The following is an 18908-nucleotide window of genomic DNA, read 5'->3' on the forward strand; positions in this document are numbered from 1 at the left end:
AAGGCTCATGGTGTCCCTCAGCACCTCGCTTCTCTAAGGTCACCACTGCCTTAGTAGGGAGGTGGAGGTTATGGCTACAGTCCAGTTGGGAGGCCCACTGGCTGTTTTTTATTCTTCATTGGCATTAACTGTTGTTGGTATAGATAAACAAGAGCTGACACAAGACCTCTATGCATTTAGCATCCACCAGGCATGTCTTGGGGGATCCAGCCCTGCATCAGGGGCTTCTGGAAACCCATGAGTAGTAAGAGATGTGATTTTTTTTTTTGAGATGCTGTGAATAGAACCCAGGACCTGGCAAATGCTAGGCAAGCCTTTGCCAATGTGCTACATCCGCAGCCCAGAGATGTGATTCACATGGAGAGGAAACTCAGTCTGGTTAAGAGTACAAAACAGGGGAAGTCTGGGTGCTGTATAGTGGGCTAGTGAGGTACTAGTGAGGTAGTTGCTAAGCAGGAGGCATGTGGGCAAAGTTATTGTAAGAGCAGAGTGAGTGAAGCCCAGAATGGGAGACCCCACAGATGCCCCCTTTGTTTCCTGATGCCAGGATTCCAGAGGCATGGGCGATGAGTCAAGAAGATGGTTGGAGGGAATGTGGGCCTGCATTGTGGGAGTCTCCCACCAAGATCTCTTTATGAAGGGTTTGCCCCACTGCTTTGCCTTAGCCTCTGTCCATCCCAGCACCTATGGACTACTGAACTGAAAACAGAGGAGCAGGAGACAGACATGGAAATAGAATGTTTAAGAATAATCAGTCTGTAAGGTGAAGATAGAGAACATGTGCTTTGTTTTTTGATAGGTTTGAAACTGTTCATTTTTCTCTCGCTGGTCCCTATCCTCTTTCTTCTTTTCCTTTCTCCTGCTGCTGCGCAGCTCGCAGCTCGCCTCTGGGCTCCGGCCGCAGCCCCCCTCCCTCTCAGTACCTTGCAACAGGCTCTGGAGATTGAGCTGCGCCTCGCGAAGCAGCTCTTCTACACTCGGGGGCCTGCCAGAGGAGAGGAACACGTTCACTGGCTGTCGCCATGACGACCTCGAGTGGGCAGTCGCTGTCGCATTTTCCCGACTCGAGTTAGCTGCAGCTAGGGAAGGAGAGAGTCAGTGAGAGGCGCAGCTGAGGAGGGGGTGGGGAGCGGCGCTCCTCGGCCAGTGGGCGCCCGCGTTTCCTGAAGACCCGCCCCTGCCGGGGGGGGGGCGGAGGGAGCGTGAGGCTGGGCTTAAAAGGCAGGGAATCGCTGTCCGCAATATTTTTCCTCGACAGATCCTGCCGCAGTCTGCTCCCTCCCGCACCACCCTCCTCCGCCCTCCCGGCAGTCGCCGCCGCCGCCGCCGCCGCCGTGTCTCCGGTGTCCTCTGCCTGTGTTTTCTGGTCCTGCACGGCTGCTCCCGCTTGTTCTCTTCGACCCCGGCCTTGAGGTAACGCGTCCAGGGCCAAGCCGCCGGGCCCTCCGCCCCGAGCGCCTGCCCTCAGTGCTCGCCCCGGTGGGTGTGGCCCGGCCTGCCCTGTGCCCTACTACCGCACTTTGGTTTCCTCTCGTTCGCCGCCGCTACATTTCGGCCTCCTCCCCGGGCCCCTAGCTCCCCGCCCCCACTGCCAGAGACCGAGCCCCTGAGCTAGTCAAGATGTCCGAGGCGGCAGGAAATCTCAATAGCCTCCGCATGGCGAATGTAGCCCTGCGAGAAGAATTAAATGCCCTTCGCGGGGAGAATGCCAATTTGGGCCTTCAGCTGGGAAGAGCCCTGGCCGAGGTTAATTCCTTGCGGGGCAATGTCTCCAGCTACGTCCGCTGGCCAGTGCCCATAGTACCCCTTATTGCCGAGGAGAACTTTGAGTTCCCGCTCAATGAGATCGACGCCATTCCCGAGGGAGAGGGGCCCTTCTTGTGCTGGCCTCCCCCACGCACAGATCCCGAGTTTGTCTCGGATGATCTTTTGATTAACGTGATCCAGGGCTACAGCAACCCCGACGGGGTCAGTGATCCTCCTCTGCCGCCCAGCCCACCCCCGCCGGAGCAGCCCTCACCCGCAGCGTCAAAGGAGCCGCCCCCGCAGCCTCAGCCGCAGCCGCAGCCGCAGCCTCAGCCGCAGCCGCAGCCGCAGACCCAGACGCAGCCGCAGCCGCAGCCCCAGCCCCAGCCGCAGCCCCAGCCGCAGCCGCAGCCCCAGCCCCAGCCCCTTCTGCCACCATTGGAGAGACCTAACATACGGCTCTTTTCTGGCGATCCAGTCTACCTGGCTGAATTCCTGATGCAGCTAGAGACCTTCATAGCTGACCATGAGGATCATTTCCCTGGGGGTGCTGAGCGGGTGGCCTTTCTGATCTCCTTTTTCACTGGTGAAGCGAGGGACTGGGCCATCTCTGTCACCCAGGAAGGAAGCTCCCTGCATGCCAACTTCCCGCGCTTCCTGGATGAAATCCGTAAGGAATTCCGTGGCCCCATACCCCCACGAGTGGCTAAAAAGGCCATCCGCAAGCTTAAGCAGGGAGACTGTACCCTGGGCAGCTATGCAGATGCTTTTCAGTTCCTGGCCCAATTCTTGTCTTGGGATGACTGCCGCCTCCAAAATCAGTTCCTCAAAGGCCTGTCAGAATATTTCCGAAAGGAGCTCTTATGGTCAACTGAAATGGCCGACCTGGATGAGCTGATTCTTGAGTGTGTGGAGATAGAAAGAAAAGTGCGCATCCCCAAGCCAATCAAGCTCCCTGGGGTGCGCAATGTCGTCCCTCCTTTTGCTCCCACCCCTGATGAGGAAGATATTATTGATGAACAGCGCTACCATGAGGATGATGAAGATGGGATATGCAGGCACAGCTCTTCCCTGAAGGACCAGGACATAAAGGCTTTTGGGCAAGAGGTGATAGAGGAGGAGGAGGAGGAGAAGATGAGGGAGGAGGAAAAGATGAGGGAAGAGGAGAAGATGAGGAAGGAGGAGAAGATGAGGAAGGAAGAGGAAGAAATGAAAAAGGAGAAAGAGAATGAGGAAGAGGACGAGGAGGACAATGACGACGACGATGATGATGATGAAGATGATGATGATGATGATGAGGATGAAAATGAGGAGGGTGAGGAAGATGAGGATGAGAAGGAAGAGGAGGAGGAAGAGGAGATGAAACAGAAAGAGGAGGAGGAGATGAAGAAGAATGAGGATGACAATGAGAATAAGGATGAGGAAGAAGATGAAATTGAGGTGGGGAGCCAGGAACCAGAGCAGGAGCCAGAACAGGAGCAAGAGAGGGTGCCTTTGTTTGAGGAGATGTTTGGTGAGATGGGCCATGAGCACCACCATCACCACCACATCCACCACCACCACAATGGGATCCATGTGATAGAAGAACTGATGGAGATGGAGGAGCCTGTTCTTGTTGACACTTCAACCCAGACGATTAGCACAAGCATTGGCTACCATGCTGAGAATTTCCTGGGTGCATCACCTCCCATAATACAGCCCAGCAGACGGAGGAACCAGAATCGAGTCCCACTTCTGGAGGGCCTTCCAGGTACCAATTCACCATTCTACAGCTCCCCACCACTGATTCGCCGTGCCGGTCGCTTGGGGCAACGCCAAATTCGAAGACGTCCCCCGGTGCTATTCCGCCTTACTCCGAGACAGGGGGGCCACCGAGCTGCTCGTGGCCGAATTCGCGTGTGAGTGATGGGGCAAACTGGCCACCTGGAACACACCCTTCTACTGCGTCCCCTGCCCCTGCTATTGCTGCCACACTTGCCCCATGTACTGACCAGTCCTTAAGGGAGTTCCAGACCTGCCCAACCTGAAGAAGACCTGCAGAGTTCTAGACTATCTCGCAACCATGATCCGAGAGTGACATGTGCTCAGCCAAGGCCACCTGGGAAAGGATAGGATAGCAAAAGCTGTCCTCTTGGCATATACTCTGCTCAGTCCTGCCACAAGCTAGAGAGCAGGTTTCTGGGCCTGTTCTCATGAATGAACTGGTCACCCTTTTGTATTCCCCTCTAGTTGTGCCCAGCCTCTCCTGCGTTTATTCACCCTGTGTTCTACAGTTTTATCCTCCAACTGGCTCACCAGAACTTCACCCAATGCCTCATTGATCTGCCCCAATGATTGAAAGGACAAGCTACATTGAACTCCTAAAGCCACTGAGGCCACTTACTAAATATAATGGACAGCGAGCAGGACGACACCGGGAAATGTGCCTAGAAGGCTATGCTTGTTTTGTGCTACACCTCCAGCAAAAGGGCCTGGAAGAGGACCCTACATGTAGCCCAGTGAGAGTATGCAAAGCCACATGTAAAATTGACAATTTGAGATTTGTTTGTCCTTAACTGACTGTGGCAAGCTGCCTCCACTTCCAGCACTTGAGTTCATCTTTCTTCAGACTCCTATATTAGAGTCCTTGGAACGGCTTGGCCAAATCTGGGGCCTTCTCCTCTTACTACACTGTCCTCCTGGACATCCCCAGAATACAGCTCAACATGGCAGGCCCCACCCCTTTCCTTGATGGTGCCTAAAGGGGCATTTGGGGTGGTGGAATAGGAGGAGGAAGAGGGAGAAACCACATGACTGCTTCAAATCCTACAAAGTAAATTTCCTTAGGGAAGAGGGTCTTCTTCCTCAGCCAAGCTTTGGACTCCAGCCCCCAGCCAAAGGTCTCTGCCAGCAACCTTCTGTCCTAGAGGCGCCCTCACTAACCTTCCCTTCCAAGATAACCAGAGAGAGAGTGAGCAAGTGCCCACGGCCTGCTCCTTAACTCCCTCCAACTCTTAAGGAGGAGAATTGGAAGGTTGCCTCTACAGAGATTGTACCCACTGCAGCCTTGCATCTTGGATACCTGCTTGGCTCTCACATGGGGATCAGTCTCTGGGCTGTTGCTGTACTTTGATTGGACAGTAAGGCTGATGGGGGTGATGCCTCTTAGGCACTCCTGGGACTCCTCAGTACAAACCCAGACAGGTGCCCTTATAGAGAGACCTGCTGTTTGCCTTGAGTCCAGAAAACATTGCTTCTTCAGTGAAAAATACACATTTACTATGTCAGCTCTGGCCATGAAATGCCAGCCAAATCCACTCCTTGCCTGAACTGCCCCTGGACACTGAACTCTCTGCACAGTGCCTGGCAGCTGGGCAAGTGCAGCCAAAGTGTCTGTGGCCAGAGGGAAGAAAACAGTGAATGAAGTCTCTGTTCCTCACCGGAGTCTGACAGATAACCTCAGCCGAGCCTTGGGATTTGGGGCCTAGAGGCCAGAGGAAGGAGCTGGAGGAAGAGGAGTCACAGAGATCCAGTCCTCAGACTGGTTTCGGGTGAGATCTCTATTCATCAGTGGGAGGTAAGATGCCCTTTTGTTTATCACTTTTGTTTCTCAGCTTGGGAATCAGTGGGGTCAGGTTTCTATAACCTGTTGCTACCTTTAAAAAAGGTTCCCCAAAGAAAAGAATAATGCATAGTCATTATAGGAAAATTGGAAAATAGAGAAAACCCTAAGGGAAAAATACTCCAAACATGCAGATGCAAGTACTGTAAACAGTTTGCTGCCTTTCATTCTAGTGTGTTCTTCCTGTGTCTTTTCAAAGTTGAGATCATCCTGCTAGCTCTCCATCAGCAGGATTTAAAATGGCTGCCACCTCTGCCATCATGGATATTGACTAATTTATTTAAGAATCCTCCTAATTTGTTAGACATGTCAGTTGTCTGGTTTTCCCCATTCCCACCAGGGGAGAAGTAAACAACCTTGTAAAGATAGTTTTATCTGTTTTTCAGCTTATTTCCTTGGGAGAGAGTTCCAGAAGGGGAACAGCTATTCATCGAGGCTGTGGATCCTGTTTGCTGATGTCAACACGCTGGCCCTGCTGCCTGTGAACTTGTGGAGAAGTGCAAAGGACAGGTGCCTTGCACCCCCACTTCCAGGGATCCCTCAGCACAGGCCCTGCCTGTTCCCATGGTGCTCACCCTGAACCCTTGTAGCCTCAGCCAGGGAGAGAGTGGATGAGCAGTGAGCTGGTTTCCGGGCCTCTAGGGGCAGAGGGGGCTTGGGCTTCCCTTTGACCCTCTCCCCGCTTTCCCAGATCTTCAATATTTGTTGTGATGTGACAGCCACAAGAGCTGTAAGAGGAACTATGAGCTTTGGGTGTTTCCTTGGGTTGAAAGAGGGGTGGGTGGTGGGTGGGAAATGCATGCAGGGGTATGAAGGCAGCCCAAGGATTCCCAGAGGCTCGGGAGGAAACCCCCTTGAAATAAATGTGTTATTGTTGTGTTATTGTTGCACTACTGTGTTGTGAAGATAAGAAATTGCTCTGTACGCTAAAGCTTCTCTCCTCAATAAAAATATAAAGGGTGTGTAAAGATCGTGTCTCTCTGTGTTATTGAGCAAGCAGAGATGGGTACCTAGTAGGCATCAGGTACTTTCTAGGCACCCTGGAACCCCTGCCTGAAGCCTTGAAATTCTTAGATGAGCAAACGGAGGCTCAAGAGGGCTGCCTATAGGCCTGCACTTTTGTGGATGGCAGAAATTGTTGGGAGGGAAGTAGAAACATGGGGCATCTTGAAAAATTGCATTAGTTCTACACATGCACATAGCGGTGACTTTGAGTGAAAGAAGGGAAGGAAGCCAGGCTGTGAGTAGGGAAGAGTGCCCTTCCACTTTGTGGCACTAGGTGGTGCTATGAGTCGCCAGTGCGCTAGCTGGTGAAACTTTAGAAACAAAACCCCAGAGCAGTGGCTTTCCAGCAAGATCTCCACGCTCCTTGCAGACTGTGGGGTCAGAAGAAACTCAAGCCCATTCTTGGATTTGTCCAAGTTTCCCAGATATTTTTTTCCCCTGAGGAAGTGGGTGGGGAATGCTCATTAGGTCCCTGTTACTTCTGTGCCAGGTGCTTCACATCTATCATCTTACTTCATCCTGAGGGGCAGGCACTATTCTCACCTTCATCCTGGACATGAGGACACAGACATAGCGAGAGAAGTCACTGCCCCATTGGTACCTAGTGAATGGCTCCTTCACAGCCCCACAGTTGCTAATTAGCTCCTGAGACACTTAGCCCCACCTCAGCCCCTACTTCTTTGGTCCTTCTGTCTAATAGGCCAGGCTGGACTGGTTCTGCCCTGCCCTGCCCTGCCTCTTTCTCCAGCTTGAAGAATTCCAGTGGAGATACAGCTCTCATTTCTGAGGCACATTTGCCTTGCATCCTTAAGAGTAAGGAAGGAGGAAAGGAGGGAGGAAACCAGCATGTTTCTGATCGTGTTGGGCCCTTTCACCAGCATCACCTCATTTCATTGCCAAAATATTTCAGTGAGACAGGTAATGTCTCCCTTTAGAGCTGAGGGATCTGAATCTCTGAGATTTTAGGTTCCATGGGGGGCTCCAGGTCTTTGTGACTCACAAATCCATGCTTTCAATTCTAGTGCACCATGCTGTCTCCCAGGAAAGCCTCTCGACAAGCACAATCACAGGCCAACTGCATTCTGAATCTTGTCAAAGAAACCAAGTATGTGTCAATTGCACTAGGCAGGCTAGTGGCAGTGCTAAACCTGTGGCTGACTACACTTTTGGAGGAGGGATGGGGCTATGAAGCTGTGAGCTGCCTCAGTGAGCACTGGGGCTCCCACTTAGGCTTCAGGGGGTCAGAAAAGGTCTCCAGTACTCACTGCTGGGATTCCTCATGATGTCACAGGTAGGAATAAGTGAGTCCAGGTGGTATAAGGACCAATCAGGACAGGTAAGAAAAATAGAAATCCTTATCTCAATCCTTCAGTTGGAATTCCTGTGAAGCTAGGGAAGAGAGCCTGAGATTTTAGTCCATCCCTGCCATTGATTCCATTTGGGATCTTGGAAAAGTCCGATCCGCTTTCTGGTTTCGTCTGTTTTGTCACTGTTGAGACCCTGGAACCCAGCACATGGCTTGGTACACAGTAGGAACTCAACACTAGTCTGGCACATAAATGAAAATGTGAGTAAACAGGCTGCTGGATGGAGACCTAGAGGAAGCCTGCTAAGGGCATCTGCAGGGAGTACTAGAGGATTCCCTCCAAAATGGAAACAGGAGCTAAAAAGTATCTCCCTCACCTGGAGGGATATATTGACATGAACTTACATTCAGGTTCAGAATCCAACTGCAGGAGCCGGGGTGGAGGAGACATGACTTAGAAGCATGTGAAAAAGAATGCGAGTGTATGTGAGCTGAGAATGAACTGGCAGATTAGAGATGCTAATGCCTTCCTGGGCTGCTGCAAGCACCTAGAACAGGCCCCACCTGGGGTCCTGGCTTCCTAGCAGGAACCTTTTTGCGTTGAGGAACAAGGAAATACCAGAATCAAAGAAAAGAATGAGAGAAAGGGGGAGGCAGTGGAAGGGTGATCAGAAGGGTGAGGGGTCCCCAAGTCTACTCCCACGGGCTGGGGGAAGGCAGAGAATATCTTGCAACATGTGAAGCAGGCTAGTTTGTTGTAATCACCCTTTTTATAAGTGAGGAAATGGGCAGCCAAAAGGTAGCAACTGGCTGAAAATCACTGGCCTCATGTCTGGAGTTTGACCTTGAACCCCAGCAGTCTGACATCCAGAACTGGTGCTCTTAAACTCTATCCTCTACCCCCACTGAGGCTGAAAGAATCAGAATCTCCAGGAATTTCTATTTCTAAAAGCCCTCTAGGCAATTCTAATGCCCAGCCCAGCCCAAGGCAGAACAAAGACTTGGGGACTAACTAGCCCAGGTGACATTCAATGGTTCTGAGCCTTCCCATACAATTCCCAGAGCAACCAGCCCAGAGACCCAGTCCCATCAACCTAGGAAGTGATTGAGAAGTAAATGTGCTAAGATTCCCCAGCATGTACCATGGTCTGATGTAAGCTCATATATCCTGGACACATCCCTCAGATAGCTGCTAATACCCTCCTGAGAGAAACTGTGACAAAGGGTGGGTGCTAAAGTCTGGTCTTGGAAAACTAGGTCCATTGGAGCCAAAGCTTGTGCCCTTGACCTTCAGAACTGGCTCATGAGGCTGTGGGAGGGGCTGTGTGGGTTCCTCTGGGGGATAAGCACAGGCATTAACAAGCCCAGAAACTACCCTCAAATGGGGAGGTCCACCTCGGGTTAGCACTTCCTGCATCCTGCCCAGACTAGGGAAAACTCAGCAGGCCACCTCTCCCTGGGGACTCCATGCAGAAACACAAAGCCCAGAGTTCTTGGTTGCCCTGGCAACAGCAGGACCTACTTGGAAGAAAACAGTCTTTTAAAGGCTTAAAAGGGTGGATATTTCCTTTGACAGAGAGCAGGCCCTGACCTGCTCCCTGCATCCTCCTCCCCTTCCTGTCAGCCCCACACATATGGGTAGAGCTGGGGCCCCTCATCTCAGCAACTCTTCTAATGGGGATGGGGGTGGGGTGTGTATTTTCTGGAAAGCAGGGCCCTGGCTTTTTATTCTGCTCTCACTGTGGGCTGTTAATGTGAGAAAGAGGCTGAAATGGAAGGTGTGAACTCCTGGCAATGGTCTTGTGGCCCAAGGAAGCCTCATCTTGTAGAACCCACACAACAGAATATGAGGAAGGCAAGTGTTCTCAGCAAGTCTAGTCTTCCTACCCATTTACTGCACAGAGATGAGACCTGTCTGGGCATGGGACACTGTGGAGGTGGCCAGAAGTTCCAGACTTCTTCCTATTTCAGCATCTCTTCCTCTCCCTCCTGGACTATTAAAGTAGCTCCCTGCTAGTCTACCTGGCCCCTAATCTCTACTTCTAATCAATGTATCTTCTATATGCCTGTGTGGTGGTGTTGGGGGCATGCTATGGTGGTCCTTTGAATTCACAGATTTGGGCTTGTTGCTCCTATACAAAACCCTCAATGGCTCCCCTTCCTCAGAGGAAGATTGTGGACCAGACTCTGACATTCTTCACTATCTGGTCATAAACCACCCATGCTGTCTCATCTGCCCATGCTATCCTTCTCCTTTCTCTTTAGTCCAAACTTCAGACATCATGAATGAGTTCCTTCTTTAATTCATATATCAGGCCCTATGGGTTCTCTTTTTGCACATTCCATTCCCTTTTCCTTAAAATTTCACAAACATTCTGGGCAAAACCATAGTCCCAGTTACTCGGGAGGCTGAGGTAGGAGAATCACCTGAGCCCAGGAGTTCAAAACCAGCCTGGGCAATATAGTGAGAACTGGTGTCAGAGAAAGAGAGAGAGAGAGAGAGAGAGAGAGAGAGAGAGAGAGAGAGAGAGAGAGAGAGAGAGAGAGAGTCCAAACACAGGTCCCATTCTGAAGTAGAAGAAATAAGAAATATGGTAGAAAAGGGATGGGGATGTGGCTCAGTGGTAGGGTACTTGCTTCTCATGTATGAAGCCCTAGGTTTAATCTCCAGCACCACACAAAAAAAGGAAAAAATAAATAAAAGGTAGAAAGGTGACACAAAGAAAATAGATTTTTTTTTTTTTTTTGCAGTACCTGGAATTGAACCGATGGGAGCTCTATCATTGAATAGCAACATCCCTAGCCCTTTTTATTTTTAATTTTTAGTTGTGACTGGATCTCACTAACTTTCCCAGGCTGGCTTCCAACTTGCAGTCCTCCTGAATAGGTGGGATTACAGGTATGCACCACCACTCCTGGCAATAAAATAGAATTTTAATTCAGAAGTTCAGCATACTTTTCCAGACTTGTCACTCCTTGAGCCTATCTCCCTTCCAAGCCCACTATTCCTAAATTTTTAGGAAGTCTGTAAATTTATATGTGCACTGTTAATTACCTCCCCACCTAAATAGAATAAGCAAAAAAAGACATTTTGAGAAACCTATAATTTAGGGGACTTTCCAATGCTATCTATTGGTCAGATAATGAAGACCACCTCAGCCTAAGGATCCTAGATTCACTAGACCACCAGAAGCTGTCTTGAGATCACTGGACTCAGATCATTCCTGCCTATCTTTCCATACCCACCCCTTATCAGTTTCCTTTAAAAGAAGAGTTATAAATTCCAAAAATGCATCTCTCACTCTTGAGATGGCCCTCGTTGCATTCTCCCTTGGATGTGTATTCCTTGCCTTACCCCCAAAGGGATCTCCCTTGAGATCACTCCAATTCTCCCTTGAATACATTCTACTTCACTAAAAGAACCTCTCTCTATGCCTGTGAATGGCTTGTGCTGAAATTCTTTTCTGTCACATATGTCAAGAATGCCACTGGTCCTGAGTCAAGTCTCTTAGGATCTTCTTCAGAGAAACGTCTCCTCCTGTGACAACTCCACCTGGCAATCTTCTCAGCTTCTTCCATGAAGCTGCTTCTACTCTGCAGAAAAGCCCCATCCTTTCTGAGTTTCCACTCAGCCCCCTACCTCCAGGTCCTACTGGTCCCACTGGCTTGACCAGACTAGGGAATCTGAGTGCAGAGGCTGGCCCATGACTACAATGTAAGCTCATGGCTACGAGGCTGATATTCAATGTTAGAGTGTGAGAATGTGGTCTTGTCTCCTTTGCAAATGGAGGCTGCATTGACAGTAGCTTGCTTTGTTGTTGTTGTTGTTGTTGTATGTTTATTTGGTACCAGGGATTGAAACAACCAGGGCATTTAACCACTGAGCCACATTCACAGCCCTGTTTCTTTTTTATTTTGAGACAGGGTCTCTCTAAGTTGCTGAGGTTGGCCTTGAACTTTAGGTCCTCCGGCCTCAGCCTCCCGAGTCATGGGGATTACAGGCATGTGCCACCATGTCCAGCTGGCAGTAGCCTTTGGAAGGAGGACTGGCTGGCTCCCTAAGACTTGGCCAAGGGATGATGGTATGCAAGTGAAGATGGGAGCCCCCCCCCCCAAAAAAAAAATGTTGGCAGTGTGAACAGTAGTGATGAGCAGGGATGAAGAAGCAGGAGCTTGCAGAATAGGTTGCTCCTTACCAGCTGAGCTCCCTGTTGATGACCACCATCTCTTTGGAAGTCATCACCCCCTCTCAGTGGTATAGTAGAGAGTGACCTCTGCTGGGCTTGAGAGTCACTCAGACCTGGTTTTGAAACCTAGCTCTGCCATTCCCTTGCTGTGTGCCCTTGAATTGACTGGTTTACTTGTCTAAGCCTTAATTTCCTTTGTCTGAAAATGGAAGTGATAATAAAGTATATTTATAAGCTCATTTATATGAACTAGCAACAACGAAAATAGCTAGTACTTTGTTAGCACTGAATGGGGGGGCACTAAGTGCTTTACATATATTAATCATCACAATCACCCTATAAGGTAAATAGTGTTATTACCTCTCCTTTGGTATATTAAGAAACAAGGCACAGGCTGGGGAGGTACATCAGTGGTAGATCACTTGCCTAGCATGCAAGGCCCCAGTAAGTAAGTAAGTAAGTAAGTAAGTAAGTAAATAAATGGCCCAGAAGTTGAACTTGCCCAATGTCATTAGCACAAGCATGCAAGTTCTTTTGAATCTTGCAGTAAAATAGTCAAAGCTCTGTGGTTCAGGAATGAGGCCCAAGATCCAGGGCAGGGACTTAACCATTTTTAGGTCATGGATCCTTCTAGCAGTTTGGCAAAAACCTCTTGACCCTTTCTCAGAATAATGTTTCTATGTGCAAAATATAAAATACATAGAATTGCACAGAAAACCAATCATACAGAAGTTGCTATAAAATATTTTTATCATTCTTTGGTCCAGTTATATCATGATCTAATAATGATTAACTCACAAGATTTAGTAGCAAGCATGTAGACTAGAAATGTTGCAAATTGATGAGCAGAAATAATTTTTTGTGTGTGGTGTCAGGGATTGAACCCAGGATGTCACACATTTTAGGCAAGTGCTGTACCACTGACCTACACCCCCAGCCCATAAGTGCTTTCTTAAGATACTTATAACAACTGTGATGAGATTTGAAAATATTTGTGATTTCTGTTGGTGATAGAGTCACAGATACTATTAACACAATTATGGTTTGTTGCCTACATTCCTAAAGTGAGGAAATGCTAAATTTCAGTTTGTGGTTAGTTGAGAGAAGATCAAATAATTTTCCCATCCAAGTTCACAGACCCCCTAAGTTCTCTCCAAATACCACTTGGAGGTCCAAGGAGCTCAAGTTAAGAAACTGTGCCCTAGGGTGTCTGAGAAAAGACAATGGCTTCCCTGTCAGCTATGGGGATAAGCTAGGGGCTGGCAGAGGGACAAGTGTGTGGTTTCTCTTTCAAGAACTGTTTACAAAAATCATAAAGTCTGGCAACTCCTTCTTCCTCTTGGTCTTGAATCAGCAGCCCAGGGTGGGGCTGAGACTGTCACACTTGGTTTGAGTTTCAAGCTCACCATGCACCCATCCCAAAGAGTTGATTTCATTGCCATTTCCTCGCCAGGGAAATGTTGGTGGATTTTGCTCCATCTTAAAATTGGTTGCACAAACAGATTTCCCATTAGTCTGGAAATAATCTTGAAGTGGACATATGGTTGGTTCTAAGACATTTTCTGAATTAATGAATGCTTTTACCCTGGCACCCCAACCAGGCTTAGGGCTTACAGAGAGGAAGAAAGATTACCAACTGGGTCAGGCACCCCAGAATACCAGTCAGAATTGGTACTTGCCCAAAATCCCAAATGCTTTTTCCTGACTTCCTGACTTGCCCACCTGTCAGTAGAGTTCCTGCCAACTAGGGCAGCACAGTCCTGGGCACTAGTATAACCACTGAGACATATGGTCAGAACAGCAGGAAGTCTTGGCTTTTCTTATTTTGTCTCTGTTTCCATTCAAGCCTCAATGGTGAGCAATGCTCATGAAGACCAGGTCCCAGGCCTACCCACAATGCCTTTCTTAGGGGTTTCACTGGACCCTAGCCAGGGTCCAATGCCTTCTGCTCTTCTCCAGCCTCTCATATTTACTGTGAAATGAACAACACTCAACTGATAGCCATGTACTAAAAAAGTTGCAGCTTACTTTCTACAATGAGAGGGTGGGTGTGTGATAATCATGTACACCATAGCCACCGGCTAGTAAAGAAGCTGATTCAGAATTAATTTACTTCAGGTAGCAAAAGGAACAGAACAATATGCTTTGGGGTTCAGGCTGAGAGATCCACAAACAGGAATGTTGAGAAGATTTATTTTCTTGACTATAAAAGACACAAAATTATGTTCTTAGGTTGGCCAAGGTTCCCAAACATAGGCAGAAGGAGGCTAAGAGGGAAATGGGAATTCAGAAAAATTTTGGTGAACTAGATTGACCAAGAATAAGAAAGATAAGATCTCTGATTAGGAAATTCAGATATGAAAGAGAGGATATTAAAATCAACCTTATAGAAACAAAAAGGGTTAGAAAGGAAAATACTATAAACAACTGTATGACAACAATTAGACAACTTGATGAAAAGCCTGAATTCCTAGAAAGATAAAAACCATCAAAAAATGATTGAGGAAGAAATAGAAACTCCAAATAAACCTATAACAAGCAAAGAGATCAAATCAATAATCAAAACTACTCACAGGGGTTCAGGGTTGTGGCTCAGTGTTAGAGCACTTGCCTCACATGTGTGAGGCACTGGGTTTGATCCTCAGTACCACATAAAAATAAATAAATAAAATAAAGGTATTGTGTCCATCTACAATTAAATATATATAAAACTACACACAGGCTAGAGATGTAGCTCAATGGTAGAGTGCTTGCCTAGCATGCACAAGGCCATGGGTTCTATCCCCAGTACTGCAAAAACGAAACAACAACAAACTCCAAAACTACTCACGAAGAAGAGCCCAGATACAGATGACTTCATTGGTAAATTCTACTGAATGTTTAGAGTTAATATCAAATCTTCACAAGCTCTTTCAAAATGTAGGAGAGATAACACTTCTCAACTCATTCTGTTAGGCCACTATTATCCTGATACTAATACTGACAAAAAAATCAGAAGAATATTACAGACCAATATGGATACAAAAATCCTCAACAAAATATTAGCAAACCAAATCCAGTAATATATAAAAATAATCATATACCATGACCAAAGGGGATTATCCCAGGAATGCAGGGTCATTTTAACATCTGAAAATCAATTAATATAATACATCATATCAATAGAAAAAGACAAAACATGATCATCTCTGTAGGCACAGAAAAAGTATTTGATAAAATGTTCAACATTCGTTTGTGATAAAAACATTCAACAAACTAAAAATAGATGGAACCTTTTTCAACCTGTCAAAAGGCATCTATGAGAAACCCACAGTAACATTACACTTAAGAATGAAACACTGGATGCTTTCCCCCTCAGATCAGGAACAAGATAAGTGTGTCCACTCTCACCACTTCCATTTAACTTTGTACTGAATGTTATAGCCAGAGCAATCAAACAAGAAAAAGAAATAAAAGGCATATGATTAGAAACAAAGAAATAAACTTTATTTGCAGAGATGACATGATCTCAAATATATAGCAAATTCTAAGGAATCCACTAAAAATCTATTAAAACTAATACACATGCTCAATAAGGTTGTAGCCTATGAAATCAATATAAAAATTGTATGTTTATATACTTGCATTGAACAACCTGAAAATTCCATTTATAATATCATCAAAAGAATAAACACATAGGAATACATTTAACAAAAGTGGGGCACAAATTGTACACTGAAAACTATGATACATGAAAAATTAAAGATGGAAACAAATGGAAAGACATTCCATGTCCATGGATCAAAATTCTTAATATTTTTAAGATGCCAATATTCTTCAAATTGACCCAAACACAATACCTATTTGAATCCAAGTTTCTCTGTAGAAATCAACAAGTTGATTCTGAAACCCATATGGAAAATTAGGGGGCCCAGAATAGCTAAAACAATCTTGTAAAATAACAAAGCCGGAGGACTCACACTTCCCAATTTCAAAATAGTATACAAAGCTATAATAATTAAAATAGTATTTTGCTAACTTAAGTATGGATATATTGCTCAATAGAACAGAATTGAGAATCCAGAAATAAACCCACACAATTATGGCCAGTCAATTTTTGATAAGAGTATTAATCCCATTCAATGGGGGAAATAATAGTTTTTTAGCAAGTGATGCTGGGACAACTAGATATCCAAATGCAAAAGAATGAAGTTGGAATTCATTCTCATGCACACATAAAAATTAGCTTAAATGGATCAAAGATCTACATTTAATGGCTAAAACTATAAATGTAGATGGAAACAGGCATAAATCTTCAAGACCTTGCATTAAACAGTGATTTCTTAGATATGACACTAATAGTACCATGGACCAAAAAAAATATAATAATACCATCTATATCCAGAATATATAAAGAACTCCAGAAGCTTAACACCAAAAAAAACAAACAAATAATAAATGGGTAAAAAACCTAAACAGACAGAGATCAATAATAATAATAATAATACCATCAAGAAAGTGAAAAGGGGGGCTGTATTGTGGCTTAGTGGTAGAGTGCTTGCCTCACACGTGTGAGGCCCTGGGTTCGATCCTCAGCACCACATATAAATAAATAAATAAAGATATTTTTTAAAAAGAAAGTGAAAAGGGGGCTGGGATTGTGGCTCAGTGGTAGATTGAAAAATAAAATAAAGATATTGTGTCCATCTACAACTGAAAAATTATTTTTAAAAAGTGAAAAGGCAGCCAACAGAATGAGAAAATATTTGCAAATCATGTCTGATAAGATATTTTGATCTAGAACATAAAAACATCTCCTGCAAATGAATACTAGAATGACAAATAATCCAAGTAAAAATCCAGCAAAGTATCTAAAAAGACATTTCTCCAAAGAAGATATACAAACAGCCAACAAACACATGAAAAGATACTTAACATAATTAGTCATTAGGGAAGTGCACCAAAAATCTTAATGAGATACCACTTCACACACACAAGGATAGTTATAATAAAAAAATGCTGGTGAGAATGTAGAGCACTAGTACCCTCATACACTGCTGGTGGGAATGGTTTAGCTACTTTGGAAAACAGTCTTGCAGTTCCTCCAAATGTTATAGAGAGTAACCTTATAACCCAGCACCTCTACTCCTATACATACACCTAAGAGATTTGAAAATATATGTCTGCACAAAAACTTGTACATGAATATTCATGACCACATTAATCACCAGAGGCAAGGAGAGGAAGCAATCTAAATGTTCATCAACTGGTTAGTGGATAAATCGGTAAATAAAATGTGTTTTATTCATACAATAGAATTTATCCAGCCATAAAAAAGTAATGAAGTACTGATACATTCTACAACATGGATGGACTTTAATAACATCATGCTATGGGAAAGAAGTTCGTTGCAAAAGACCACATAGTCAATGATTCCATTTCTATGACATGTCCAGAATAGGCAAATCCATAAAGACAGAAAGTAGATCAGTGGTTGCCTAGGGCTAGAGAGGAGCTTGCGGGGAAATGGGGAGTGACTGAAAATGGCCACTGAGTTTCTCTTTAGGGTGATGAAATTGTTCTAAAATTGATGTAGTGAGAAATGCACAATTCTCTGAATTTAGTATAATATAAATACACTGAATTGTACATTTTAAGTGTTGAATTGTATGGTGTATGAATGCTTTGTCTCAATAAAACTGGTACCAAAAAAAAAGAAGAAGAAAAAGAAGAAGAAGAAGAAGAAGAAGGAGGAGGAGGAGGAGGAGGAGGAGGAGGAGGAGGAGGAGGAGGAGGAGGAGGAGGAGGAGAAGGAGAAGTAGTAGTAGTAGTAGTAGTAGTAGTAGTAGTAGTAGTTTGGGCTGGGCACAGTGGTGCACATACCTGTAATCCCAGCAGCTCAGGAGGCTGAAGCAAGAGTATTGCAAGTTCAATGTCAGCCTCAGCAACATAGCAAGGCCCTAGGCAAGTTAGTGAGACCCAGTCTCAAAATGGAAACAATTAAAAAACGGGCTGGGGATATAGCTCAGTGGTAAAGTGCTCCTGGTTTCAATCTCTAGTACCAAAATAAAAATTTAAAAAAAATAAGTTTGGTGAGTCATAAATATACCACAATATCACACTGAAGAATCAAATCCCAAGTTCACAACATGTGATTAGGACAGCTATGTGGCAAACCGCAAACATTCTAATTTGTCAGAGTAGATCCCAAACAGATTTGGGATGTACACATGTATTAACAGATATGATACCATTGAAAAGTAACATGGTGACTGGGGTGCAAAGAAATATACCATAAAGCATAACACTGGGCGATCCAACATGGCGGCGGGCGCAGAGATATCAAGTCTCTGACCTCTTCAGCTGTGCAGGCATAGGGAGTCGTAAACAGTGTAAATGCTGTTTGCTCAGGATCACTAGGCATTGCTGAGCTGACGTGGATCTGGGGCGAATAGTCTGGGCCTCTCAGAACACACACTGAGCCCGGATCGGCTGAATTCAAGCTCCCGTTCGCCTGCTTCCCGCAGACAAACAGCTGTGACTCAGCACTAATCCATCCCGCTGAAACAACTGGTCAGCCCTTCTGATCCTACGGAGGTAAATGCCAACTGAGCCTTCATAGGTAGTGGCCACAGGTTTGAAACGGGGCTTGGGAGAGACAGTCAGGACCCACCCGTTGCATTGGTCACCCGGCAAAGGGAAACGAACTGTTGCCATTTGCAAGAGATACCACCATGGCAGAGAACTGACGTCACCAGACTGTGGCGGAGGAGTTAACTTCATTGAAACCTGCGGCTACAGGTGTGTAATCCCCTAGCCTTCCCTCTCCACACATTGGGGAAACCTTAAGGGCCCCTCCAAGCTCTCCCGTAAGGGCCTCTCACAGCTCTCCCGTGAGTGCGATAGCCAGACCGAGGGAATCAGAAGTGGCTCAGGACCCGTGGCGCGGAACTCCCGGCTACCGCTCCCACCAGTGCTGACAACTGAGGTCTCTTGCAGAAGCTACCGGGGGCGTGGCTACTGGAGGGCAAGTAAAATTCGCTGAGGATTCTCAGCCCCAAGCTCTACAAACTTAGGGTCTGAG

The 18908-nt window shown here is 46.2% G+C and overlaps 2 protein-coding genes across 12 annotated transcripts in view; one reads left to right on the forward strand and one right to left on the reverse strand.

Annotated features, from left to right (window-relative positions):
- NHSL2 (NHS like 2) overlaps nucleotides 1–18908 on the reverse strand; it is a 272794-nt gene that overhangs the window by 17335 nt on the left and 236551 nt on the right. For 5 of the 10 annotated variants that reach the window (XM_081277332.1, XM_081277333.1, XM_081277329.1 and 2 more), the window contains one exon: nucleotides 924–1079. The exons of the other annotated variants lie outside the window; for them this stretch is intronic. In XM_081277332.1, coding sequence (XP_081133458.1) covers nucleotides 924–1079 — 156 coding nt within the window. The remainder of the gene's footprint in view (nucleotides 1–923; nucleotides 1080–18908) is intronic. 10 annotated transcript variants of the gene reach the window in all.
- Nucleotides 1034–5909, forward strand: RTL5 (retrotransposon Gag like 5). 2 transcript variants are annotated; one of them, XM_081277338.1, is made up of 2 exons: nucleotides 1034–5302; nucleotides 5734–5909. In XM_081277338.1, exon 1 carries the CDS (start codon nucleotides 1621–1623, stop codon nucleotides 3646–3648), a length of 2028 nt encoding a protein of 675 aa, XP_081133464.1. In that variant the 5' UTR covers nucleotides 1034–1620; the 3' UTR covers nucleotides 3649–5302; nucleotides 5734–5909. The 2 variants fall into 2 exon arrangements, with proteins under 2 accessions (XP_081133464.1, XP_081133463.1); XM_081277337.1 differs by having other exon boundaries at nucleotides 1034–5276.

Source organism: Spermophilus citellus, assembly GCF_964194105.1.
Source record: "Spermophilus citellus genome assembly, chromosome: X".
In the NCBI taxonomy this organism is placed as follows: Eukaryota; Metazoa; Chordata; class Mammalia; order Rodentia; family Sciuridae; genus Spermophilus; species Spermophilus citellus.

Excerpts from the sequence above, each read along its gene's own strand:
- RTL5 (XM_081277338.1), top strand. The coding sequence starts at position 1,621 with ATGTCCGAGGCGGCAGGAAATCTCAATAGCCTCCGCATGGCGAATGTA.